Raw genomic sequence first — 13,500 nt, 5'->3', positions numbered from 1 at the left:
CGGTTGGGCGCGGGCGCTGCCCGTAATGGCAGATTTTACCTCCACCTCTCTCTTCATGAATTAACATCATAATACTGCAGCGCTGTAAAACACCACCCCGGCACACACCGAACCGTCACACACCACCCCGACACACACCACCCCAACACACACCACCTCAACACACACCACACCGACACACACCGTGCCATTCTGCTGTAAAATGCCACAGCACTTACCAAACACTGCGCCTGCTCATCAGCACTGGAACGGGTGGGAGGATGTTCATTCAAACGCATACACACACACAAACACACACACACACACACACACACACACACACACTTTCAGCACAACACAGGTGAAAGCTTCTCAGCTCAGAGGTGCATACAGCAATCAGACGGCCTCAGTTCTACAGTAGTTATGATGAACTCATTCAACAGTTTAGTCACACCAATTATCTCTGTTACTTTAAGCCCAATCCTCATTTATCACGCTACACCATCATTGTTCCCATTGTTACACTGCATTCATTAAAATCATTAAGCTGCACCACTTTCAGTAATCCCACTACGTCCATTTTTTATTGTTACACAACGCTGATTTCAGTAGTTAAGCCACACCCATTCTAACAGCTTCTAACCTCATTTCCTTCTTCCCTTCCTTTTCTCCTCTATCCTGCTTTTCCCCTTTGGCCTCCTTTAGGCCCTGTGTAAAAATGTTTTTTTTTTCCTTTAACTTCTAGGTCCACTATTGTTAAATGTACGTCATTATTGTAAGTCGCTTTAGTCAAAAGTAGTAGTTACGCACATTCCCGTAGTTACGCACATTCCAGTATTTATGCACATTCCAGTAGTTACGCACATTCCCGTAGTTACGCACATTCCAGTATTTATGCACATTCCAGTATTTACGCACATTCCAGTAGTTACACACATTTTTAATAGTTACGCACATTTTAATAGCTACGCGCATTCCAGTAGTTAATAGTTCAATAGTTATGCACATTTTAATAGTTACGCACATTTCAATAGTTACGCACATTTCAATAGTTACGCATATTTCAATAGTTCTGCTATGCCCATTTCATTAGTTACGCACATTTTAATAGTTATGCACATTTCAATAGTTATGCACATCTAAATAGTTACACACATTCCAGTAGTTCTGCTATGCCCATTTCATTAGTTACGCACATTTTAATAGTTACGCACATTTCAATAGTTACGCACATTTCAATAGTTACGCACATTTCAATAGTTACGCACATTTCAATAGTTCTGCTATGCCCATTTCATTAGTTACGCACATTTTAATAGTTACGCACATTTCAATAGTTACGCACATTTCAATAGTTATGCACATCTAAATAGTTACACACATTCCAGTAGTTACGCACATTTCAATAGTTATGCTATGCACATTTAAATAGCTACGCACATTTCAGTAGTTCTGCTATGCCCAATCAATAGTTACGCACGTTTCAGTATTTACGTACATTTCAATAGTTATGCAAATTTTAATAGTTATGCAATTCACATTTTAATAGTTATGCCAGACACATTTTAACTCTACACACATTTTAACATTTAAGCTACACGTATTTTACTCTTTTAAACCCTTTTAAAGTTAATTTGCGATATTTAAATCCGTCAGTGCGTTGTGTTGCGTGGTGAATACGGTGTGGGTCAGTGGAGATGCCGCAGCAGAAGCTGCTTACAGATGAGCAGAAAGTGGAGGCAGGCGGCTCCTCTGCTGTGCTGAGTGAGGATTTGGATCAGGAATATAATGAGTGAGAAGTTCCTTCTGTTCAGACTGGAACCAGATCTGCTGCCTGCTTTCAGCGCCATCCGCATCAAAAGCAGTTTATTAGCTAATCCCTGTTGTTAGGCGATGCAGTGCGGGCAGGGATGTGCGGCTGAGTGTGTGTAGTGTATGTGTGTGTGTAGTGTATGTGTGTGTGTATAGTGTGAGAGTGTGTGTGGTGCTTTGTCTCTCCAGGCTCTAGCAGGTTTGTTTCCTGCCTGTTTATTAATCTCTGCATTTAAAAGAAACAGAATTGAGCAGAAATGCCAGAGATAATCTGAGGGGGTGAGGGAGTGTGAGAGGGGGGTTAGAGGGGGGGTGAGGGGGGCACGGTGTGCCCGCTGTAACTGGCATGTCTTGCGCTGGCACTCGGAGGTGCTCTGGAGTCGAGTCGGAGTGGGTTATCAGCGGCCTTTTGATTGCTTCATGCACTTCTGAGCTCAGAGGCTTTCACCTCCACACTGCTGAGAGTGTGTGTGTGTGTGTGTGTGTGTGTGCGCTTGTGAGTTAGTGAACATCCACCTACACACTTCTCTTCTGATGTGAAGAGTAATCTGTGTCGCACAACCATGACAATTGATGTAGTGTAACAATGGAAATAAATGTAGTGTAACTGCAAAAATAGGAGTAGTGCAACAATGGAAATGAACATAGTGTAACAGTGGCAATGGTTGTAGCTTAACTATTGAAATGGGCGTGGCTTAGTTCTTGAAATGTGCATGTGCATAGCTTTCTGGAAGCTGGACTTTATCCTGGCTAGCTCTCACTGTGAGATGTAGATAATGAAACTACCTCCACCATGTTTGGAAGCTGGACTTTATCCTGGCTAGCTCTCACTGTGAGATGTAGATGATATAACTACCTCCGCCATGTTTGGAAGCTGTACTTTGTCCTGGCTAGCTCTCACTGCGAGATGTAGATGAGGAAACTACCTCCACCATGTTTGGAAGCTGCACTTTATCCTGGCTAGTTCTCACTGCGAGATGTAGATGATTTAACTACCTCCACCATGTTTGGAAGCTGTACTTTATCCTGGCATTGTGCTCTATAACGCCACCAAGAGGACAGTATAGGAGTGAATTCTGGTACTTCTACACACTAATCTGTCCTCATTTATCTCCTTTTCTACTGAGTGATTTTTTTTCTCAGTGTGGTTTGAGCATATGTTTACCTTCTTCAGAGCTTTTGGAAGGCGTCCCAAGAGGCTCCTGATGAAGCAGCTTTGGAGTGTGTGAAGCTGCATCGCGGCTCACGAGGGAATCGTGCAAATAACCTAAAATAGCAGATATGTGTTTAGAGATGTGTAGCACGATTTTGGCTACTGTTCAATATTCCCGTCTGCTGTTCCACAGCTCTGATCTCTGCACTGTAAATCTAAAAATGGGGGAAAAGGTAAAAAATAACGAGGAAATATCTTCATTTTTCTCCATAATTTAGATTTATATTGTACACACTATCATATTTTGGCGACTAGCATGTATCCAAATCACCCCCCAAACTCTTCTACATTGATGATTAGATCTGTTTTTTCCTAATCTAATTACATGAACTTGAGGAATCACATTCATTATCATTACATATGAGTCAGGCATGAGTCTTAATCAAATTTATATAGTATGCACTATAAGACGCCACAGATTATAAAGCGCACTATCAATAAATGTCTAGCCAGCTAGCCAGTTTGCAGTGCTAGCCAGCCGCGGTTAGCACTAGTAAATGCTGCACAATAGCACTAAACTGAGGAATGCTAAGTGTTTCGCTAAACCGGACGCTATCGGCTAGCTATAGCTAGCGCTGCAGTAAGCAGCTAATGCTAATGCTGCTGCACCCAGCCTTACTGCTGGAGAAACTTCACTGAAAACTCTGTACTTCAGCAGAGTTGCTTTACTGCTCCTTAATACCTGACTGGTAGAATTCATACATAAGGAGCACTGGATTAAAAGACACACTGACGATTTTTGGGACAATTGAAGGATTTTAAATGCAACTTTTAAAAATAGGTTATATTACTACTTCAGTCATCAAAACACTTTAAACTACAGTAATCCAATTAAAAAATGCTCATGTAAAAATACCACCTTCACCATGTTTGGAAGCTGGCTTGGTTTAAGTGTTCAGACAAATGTCAGATATAGATTACATAAAAAAAAACATAAATTAAACATTGGATTCTTGGGAATTTTTTGGGCAACTAGCTGTCACTGTGAACTGCAACACTTGATGACATGATCCGATTACTGGATGAGATCAAGTACATAAAATTAGGTAATCCAGACAATAAATTCTCGGAATAAGATGTGATGTGAACATCACATCCCAGCATAGTCTGGTTGAGATTTAATGTTCGCTGTCCAATGGAAAACAAGTATCTCCATTTTTGTAGATTTTTTCAGTTTGCAACAAATTGTCAAAATTTCTTGATGATGAATGGACCAATAGAAATTCTCCTAAATGACTTCCATTGAAATTTAGGTAGGTTTTTATACTTGGTTTTCATTGGATAGCGATGATATACACACTGAGACGTGCCAGATTATCTCTCAGTCATGGGCGTTTTCACACCTGTAGTTCGTTTCTCTGGTCTGAATCAGTTGATGAGTTCGTTTACTTGGAGCGTTTTCTTGCTCTGTTCGGTCTGGTTTCACATAGGCATAAATGTAAACGCACCAAAATGCGCATCAATAAACCATGCGAACAGCCTGTGTCCTCTGATTGGTCAGAGCTGTGTGACACGGGAGTACGTTAAATATAAATATGCGAAAAAAGTAAATACAAATATCTGTGCTTTAACACTGAACGCTGCACTTTCAAACACAGTGTTTCTACGTGCAGCGCAGATTTATACATAATAAACAGAGTCACGCGGCTGTGAGTGGTGAATGCAGCGCAGACGGCGCGTGCATGGACACAGCGTTTGTTCACAGCTGTGGTAATTAGCGTTATCTGGTTAATATATCAGTTTAAACTGTGCTTGCTTTATCAGCAGTTTAGCTCAAATAAATAGCTTATATTTAATAGCTGGATCCGATCGAGACCGGATTACATTACATTACATTACATTTGGCAGACGCTTTTGTCCAAAGCGACTTACAATAGTCAAGTACAATGTAAAATAAGTTTAAAGGTAAAACATCTTTGGATAGGGATAAAAGGAGGACAAAGGGGAATAATAGGATAGAGGAGTGAAGGAGAGGAAGAAGGAAATGAGGTTAGAAGTAGTTAGTGTGTTAGAGGTGTTAGGAGAGTAAGTGCTCTTTGAAGAGCTCTGTCTTCAGGAGTTTCTTAAAGATAGCGAGAGATTCTCCTGATCTGGTAGTGGAAGGTAGTTTGTTCCACCATTGGGGAACTCTGTATGAGAACAGTCTGGATTGCTTTGTGTGAATGTTTGGCAAAGCGAGGCGACGTTCATTGGAGGAGCGCAGTGGCCGGGAGGTAGCGTAAGCCTTCAGGAGCGAGTGCAGGTAGGAAGGAGCTGTTCTGCCATCACCTTGTAGGCGATTGTAAGAGCTTTGAATTTGATGCGAGCATCAACTGGTAGCCAGTGGAGCTCAATGAGCAGCGGGGTGACATGTGCCCGTTTTGGCTGGTTGAAGACCAGACGTGCTGCTGCGTTCTGGATCATCTGGAGTGGTTTTACTACACAGGCCGGGAGGCCAGTTAGCAGGGCATTGCAGTAGTCGAGGCGTGAGATGACGACCGCTTGCACCAGGAGTTGGGTGGCCTGTTGCGTCAAGAACGGTCTAATTTTTCGGATGTTATAGAGCGCAAAGCGGCAGGACCGAGGCCACATGGTGCGTGAAGGAGAGTTGGTCATCAACCAGAACACCCAGGTTCCTAGCAACCTTTGTCAGTGAGAGAGAGAGAGAGTCGATACTTATAGAGAAGTTGTGTTGAAAAGATGGTTTTGCTGGTATAACCAGAAGTTCAGTCTTTGAGAGATTTAATTGAAGGTGATGCTCCTTCATCCATGAGGATATGTCAGAGAGACACTGCGATATCCGTGCAGAGATTGAGTGATCTTCAGGTGAGAATGACAGGTATAGCTGGGTGTCATCCGCAAAGCAATGGTAGGAAAATCCGTGTGAGCGGACAACCTGACCAAGAGAGGTGGTGTATATGGAGAAGAGAAGGGGTCCCTGTACCGAACCTTGGGGAACCTCAAGGGATTACATTCTCACCACAAGCGAACCGCTCCAGAGTTCGTTTGGTACCGGACCGAGACCACCCCCTCTAGCTGGTCTCGATCCGGTTCTTATGATCTGCACCCGAGTGCGATTACTGTTTTCACACCTGCTCAATCGAACCGCACTAAAAAAGTTACAAACAGACCAGAGTTCGTCTTAACCGGACCAAACAGTACTGGTGTGAAAACGCCCTTAGTTTAGTTGTGGGATATAAAGTACCAGTTAAAAGTTTGGACACATCTTCTCAATTAATGTTTTTATTTTATTTTTTTCCTACATAGTAAATGAATAGTGAAGTGATCCAGACTATGAAGGAACACATAAGGCATCATGGAACCAAAATACTCTGTGAAGAAGCATTTAGTTGATCTTATCTGGGGAGCTGTTAGTTAACTTGCAGTTTCTGAGGCTGGAAACTCATCCTGAACTTATCCTGTGCAACAGAGGGAACTCTTGCTCTTCCATTGTTTGCTGGGGTGGTCCTGATGAGGGCCAGTTCTATCATTATAATGTTTTTGATGGTCACTGCGGAGACTGCACTTGAAGATACTTTCTTTGCAAAAGTTCTGGAAATTCTTCTTTTCGGATTGACTGACCAATTTTTTCTTAAAGCCATTTTTTCTTTACTTAATTCTAAAGTAGTTCTTGCTTCTTAAATAATCTGGATTGGAACATTACTCAAATAGAGCTATTCACTGTATGCCTATAACCTCTTCACAACTTTACAACTGAGGCTCTCAAACAAAAGTCATTAACTCTTGATGAGTTCAGCACAGCTGTTAACTTAAAGAGAGAAAATTGGATGAGGACTGTAGTCTTCATCGTCATGCAGAATACTCTCCATCAGAAATTCCGAGATGAAGAGAGTGAATGGAGTTTCAGTGTGATGTTCTGGAGTCCTGAGCTCTGATCTAAAGTCGTAATCGTGTTTATTTCTGTGTATTCTCACAGGATGGAGTCCAGAAGTGCTCCCCCTCCAACAGCTTCGAATGTGCAGACGAGGTAAGTCTGAAAACTCCAAAAGCGCAGTCGGTTCAACTGGTTTCTGCAGGTTTCCAGCTGCAGAGCTGTGATTACCTCAGGCGTGCTGGGAGCTCCAGCAAAGCAGAAATGCTGAGGCGATGTGAGGCGAGGAGCCGGGGCTCGAAGGGGCTCGACTGAAAAAACTCAGACGAAAAAAAAAAAAAACACACACACACACACACCTGTACAGAAACGTGAAGAACGGAGATGCTTTAGAAGAACCCAAACTCAGTCTAGACTAATGATCTCACCACTGTTTTTCTGTTGTGCAGAATTCAGCAGTTTTAAATAAGATCAATAAAGTTTTATCTCTATCAAATAAGCCATGTTTTAGCTTTTCTGATTTATATTTCTAAAACCTCAAATCAGAAATGGATGGAACAGTTTGGAGAAAATAAATAATTGTATAAATAAAGGTTTTATTTGTTTGCAGAAACTATGTAAGTAACTCAAAATACTCTATGTCTATCCGTCATTTTTGGTTATTACCCCAAACCATACTTACTTTATGTTCTGTGCATTTATTTTTAATTTATTTATTTTTAATATAATGTTCCCTGGCATATCTACATCGGATACAATGAGATGTACAGGTGGCTCATAATTAAAAATGTGTATTTATGCTATAAGTTATTCTTTCATTCTTGTTGTAAACTTTCTAAAACTTCATTTTAGTTTTTTTTTATTTCTTTTCTTTTCTTTTCTTTCTTTGAACAACATTATGCAGGTAGACCACTTTTAAGTTAGATTAATCATGATCAATCGTTGGTTCTTATTACCTCCTAAAAATGTATAATTCTCAGACAAAAAAAAAAAAACTTCTGGTAACACTTTCTATGAATGTCATCTCTATTAAACTCTATAACCACATTCATAACATATTATAATGCATTCATAAGGCATTATAAACATGGCTATAAATATTTATAAAAATGCATAACCACTTATAGCCATGTTTATTAAGCATTATAACTTGTGATCATAATACATTATAAGCTGTGCTTATAATATATATGTTTAAATAGTATATACCTATTGTTAATAATCTAGTCCCACAAATAAAAGTCTGTCACTTTACTTAGAGCGCACAAAGACCTGTTATAATATATTATAATTGACTTTAACTAATATTATATTCACAACAAGAATACTTTATGAGTGGTTAAAAATATATTTTGGGTATTATTGAGGGTGTGTTTATAAGTTGGAAGCTTTTTTAGTCATAATATAGTCTGTAAGCTGGGACTGAGTTTCTTGGTATTGATGTATAACATGTTATAAACACAGCTATTAATGATTCATGATGCATAATAAACATGGCTATGATGAATTATAATTTTTTATAAATATGTATATCCATGTTTAAAATGTCTTATAAATTCATTATAATGTGTTATGAGTATGTTTATAGAGTCTTATAGAGATGACATTCATAGAAAGTGTTACCAAACTTATCTTATGGGCTGTTGCTTTAATATATAGCACCAGTTGTGAGCAGTGAAAGCTGCACATCCTGCACGTGTAAACAGCATTGAGCAGCAGAGACAGCGTTTGTTCATAGCTGTAGTAATTGATGTAGTAATAACATTATCTGGCTAATATATCAGATTTGATTGCGAATTATCAGCAGTTTAGCTCTAATAAAAGGAGTATATTTGATAGCTGGGTTGGACCATGACCACATCACATTCTCACCATATGAGAACCGCTCCAGAGTTTGTTTGAGACCCGACGAGATCACCTTTACTAGCAGGTCTTGGTCCGGTTGTTTTGATCCATACCTGTGTGTGATTACTGTTTTCACACCTGCTCAAACGAACCACACTAAGTGTACAAACCAACCAGAGTCCATTTTAACTGAACCAAATAGTGCTGGTTTAAAAACGCTCTAACTGTAGCCATGAATGCAATCAAATTCTCACAACAATCTCTGGACAGTAGAGACAGTTACTCAAATAACAACAAAAGCAGAATAAACTCTTTTTAATACCCTTAATTCAAGAGGAAACTATAGGCAAGTTTGTGGTCTGTTTGTTGGTGTCAGGCGCCGCTGCTTCTCCACAGACTGCAACTAAACTGAGTTGATCCGGTTCAGATCCGAGCTGAGTTTGGAAAAACTCTTTGGGTCTGGTTCCCAGACAGGGATTAGACCCGGTTCTGGACTGTAGTTCCATTCAGACTGCTGTGTAGGCTTAATCCCTATCTGCACAACCAACCCTAAAACTTTCATCTCCTCGGAAGATGCAGAACTTTATCTCCCAACACAACTTTACAGACAAAAGTATTCTGTGATGGCTGGTGCTGCACCACCGGCCACCAGCAGGGGAGCTGTGTGATGCGGGGAAGAATAGGAGTTGGGTCCTGAAACTCCGATTCCCAGAATGCCTGGTAGTGATCAATGCTATGCAATCATACCTGTGCAGCATGGTATAAAAGCACAGGCTAAAACTCACATGTTGTCGCACCTTTGTATGCAGAGGGTTGACTGGTAACAGAGGGTATCATGCAAGAAAAGAGAAGACAAGACAAGACTAGAAAATAAAGTCTTAAATTTAATTCTGGTTTCTTTTGAGCGGAAAGCTGTATATATCTATCCATTCAGTAATAAAGACTGCAAAAGAAAAAGAAAAATACTGAAATAGATGGAAAAACATTTTAGCACTGTTAAATTACTGTTAAACATTTTAGAGTAAGCGTCTTATTTACTCTACTGTCTCCATCGCAGAGCATGCTGGACCCCAACATGGACGGCTCCATCGACTCCATGGGCTCCCACCAGTCCGAGAACAACAGAGCCAGGCAGTCGTCCGCGTCTCCGGCCGGCGTCTCGGCGGCCACCGTGCTCCTGTCCATCACGCTGATCAGTCAGGTCCTGTAAATACACCCCGGATACACACCACGCCAAGACCAATCTGATGGACCTCCCCCTCCCCCACCTCAACCCTGACCAACAGACTGGAACCAAGACTCTGATCCTCCTCTCTCTTCACTTTAAGTGTGAATATGTCTCACCATCCATCTCCCACCAGAACGATCCACGGCAAAGGAGTACACACCGCGCAGACGAGTACAAACTACTGCAGACAAGTACACACCATGGTAAATGAGTACTAATCCACTGCAAATCAGTATGAACCATGACAAATGAGTCTATACTACAGCTAGCAAATAAGCAACCACGGCAAGGAAGTACGAACCATGGCCAATGAGTACAAACCACTGCAAAAGAGTACGAACGGTAAACGAGTACGAATCCACAGCAAACGAGAAAGAACAATGGCAAATGACTACGAATTCACAGCACATGAGTATGAACCATGGCAAACAAGTAAGAACCATGGCAAATGAGTAGGAACAATGGCAAATGAGTATGAACTGCGGCAAATGAGTATTAACTGCGGCAAATGAGTACGAACCACAGCAAACAAGTATGAACAACGACAATTCAATAAGAACAATGGTAAATGAGTACAAACAACGGCAAATGCATAAGAACCACGGCAAACAAGTATGAGGCATGGCCAACAAGTACGAACTACGGCAACTGAGTATAAACCATGGCCAATGAGTGTGAACCATGGCCAACAAGTACAAACCATGGCAACTGACTACAAACCATGGCCAATGAGTATGAACCACGGCAAATGAGTATGAACCATGGCCAACAATTAAAAACCATGGCAACTGAGTACAAACCACAGCCAATGAATATAAACCACGGCAAATGAGTATGAACCATGGCCAACAAGAACGAACCATGGCAAAGTATGAACTTTGACCAATGAGTACAAACCACAACCAATGAGTATTACCATGGCAAACGAATTTGAGCCACGGCAAACAAGAATGAACCATGGCAAACGAGTATGAACTACAGCCAACGAATACAAACCATGGCAAACGAGTAATCTGAATGCGTAGTTGGAATTCAGTTCAAAGAGGAACGTTCGTGATTTCAGCTCATTTTTTGAGAAAAACAACAAATCGAGGGTCTACATTCCACATGGTCTCAGCATTTTTCTATGTCGATGATTGATTGTCCTAATGTGTAACCACACCCAATTCAGAAGCTTCGTGCTGAAAATACGCCAGTACTCGGGTTTCTAAAGCAGGAGTACGGTAGTGCTAATGGTATTACCACTCATTCTGATGTAAAAGCCTCCATTATTGGACATGATATGTATTTATATATATTTCATGTTTTTTTTTTTGTTGCATAAATTTCATAAAATTCTCATAAAACATGATCTGATCCTACAGGTCAATACAAGTCAAAAGCATTGATTAATATGTTTTGCCAAAAAAAAAAAAAAAAAAAAAAAGAATCTAGAACAGGAATGTAGAAATTTGTTTGTGGCAGATTTCAGTCCATTTGCACCATCAATTCTATACACTCATCACATATCCTGCTTCCCCTAAAGGATTTAATTTCAATTGGAAATTATCGCAATAGATATTAAAAAAAACATATCAATCTAATCAGTGTTTATTTTTTTTTCGATCATGTGTTATAGGTGGCCTGTTTTTCTTATTTATAAAACTTATACTTTTATTTAATTTGTATTATTTGTATTTAGAATAATATGTTTGTGGCTGATTTCAGTTCATTTGCACCATCACTTCTGTACACGCATCACATATTCGGCTCCCCCTAGAGGATATAATTTGAATTGCAATGAAACAAACTGAAATCCATTAATTATCGCTGTAGATCTTTTGAAAAACATATCAGTAAAATCAGTGTTTATTTTATTTTTTATTCTATTTTATTTTTTTTTTATTTTAGGTGGCATTTTTATTTTTAAAAAACGTATACTTTTCTTTAATTTAATTTAATTTCATTTCATTTCATATATAATAATTGGTTTGTGGCCGATTTCAGTTCATTTGCACCATCACCTCTATACACGCATCACACATTCTGCTCCCCCTAGAGGATGTAATTTGAATTGCAGTGATGAACATGCTTTAAATTAAGTTTTGACAGTGATGAATCAATCAATGGAAATCCATTAATTATCGCTATAGATATTTTGAAAAACATGTGAATCAATTTTTCATCATGTGTCATAGGTGGCTTGTTTTTTTTTTATAAAAGTGTTCTTTAATTTAATTTCATTTCATTTAACGTAATAATTAGTTTGTGGCTGATTTCAGTTAATTTGCGCCATCACTTCTATACACTCATCACACATTCTCTATACACAGCTATACACGCATCACACATTCTCTATACACAGCTATACACGCATCACACATTCTCTATACACAGCTATACACTCATCACACATTCTCTATACACAGCTATACACTCATCACACATTCTCTAAACACAGCTATACACTCATCACACATTCTCTATACACAGCTATACACTCATCACACATTCTCTATACACAGCTATACACTCATCACACATTCTCTATACACAGCTATACACGCATCACACATTCTCTATACACAGCTATACACTCATCACACATTCTCTAAACACAGCTATACACTCATCACACATTCTCTATACACAGCTATACACGCATCACACATTCTCTAAACACAGCTATACACTCATCACACATTCTCTAAACACAGTTATACACTCATCACACATTCTCTATACACAGTTATACACGCATCACACATTCTCTATACACAGCTATACACGCATCACACATTCTCTATACACAGCTATACACTCATCACACATTCTCTATACCCAGCTATACACTCATCACACATTCTCTAAACACAGCTATACACTCATCACACATTCTCTATACACAGCTATACACTCATCACACATTCTCTATACACAGCTATACACACATCACACATTCTCTAAACACAGCTATACACTCATCACACATTCTCTATACACAGCTATACACGCATCACACATTCTCTATACACAGTTATACACTCATCACACATTCTCTATACACAGCTATTCACTCATCACACATTCTCTATACACAGCTATACACTCATCACACATTCTCTATACCCAGCTATACACGCATCACACATTCTCTATACACAGCTATACACGCATCACACATTCTCTATACACAGTTATACACTCATCACACATTCTCTATACACAGCTATACACGCATCACACATTCTCTAAACACAGCTATACACTCATCACACATTCTCTATACACAGCTATACACTCATCACACATTCTCTATACACAGCTATACACGCATCACACATTCTCTATACACAGTTATACACTCATCACACATTCTCTATACACAGCTATACACGCATCACACATTCTCTATACACAGCTATACACTCATCAAACATTCTCTATACACAGCTATACACTCATCAAACATTCTCTATACACAGCTATACACTCATCACACATTCTCTATACACAGCTATACACTCATCACACATTCTCTATACACAGCTATACACGCATCACACATTCTCTATACACAGCTATACACTCATCACACATTCTCTATACACAGCTATACACTCATCACACATT

The 13,500-nt window shown here is 39.6% G+C and overlaps 1 protein-coding gene across 1 annotated transcript in view; it reads left to right on the top strand.

Moving 5' to 3' along the window:
• Positions 1–12,588, top strand: part of gfra2b (GDNF family receptor alpha 2b) — a 96,236-nt gene extending 83,648 nt beyond the window's left edge. Inside the window, exons 8-9 of the mRNA XM_007228839.4 lie at positions 6,921–6,971; positions 9,718–12,588. Of these exons, the coding sequence (XP_007228901.2) occupies positions 6,921–6,971; positions 9,718–9,870 (204 nt within the window). The 3' untranslated portion in view covers positions 9,871–12,588. The remainder of the gene's footprint in view (positions 1–6,920; positions 6,972–9,717) is intronic.
• Positions 12,589–13,500: the final 912 nt, after the last annotated feature.

The sequence above is a fragment of the Astyanax mexicanus genome, chromosome 20 (genome assembly GCF_023375975.1).
Source record: "Astyanax mexicanus isolate ESR-SI-001 chromosome 20, AstMex3_surface, whole genome shotgun sequence".
Classification (NCBI taxonomy): Eukaryota; Metazoa; Chordata; class Actinopteri; order Characiformes; family Acestrorhamphidae; genus Astyanax; species Astyanax mexicanus.
The sequence above is the reverse complement of the archived record's forward strand: the minus strand, read 5'-3'. Positions and strand labels throughout refer to the sequence as shown.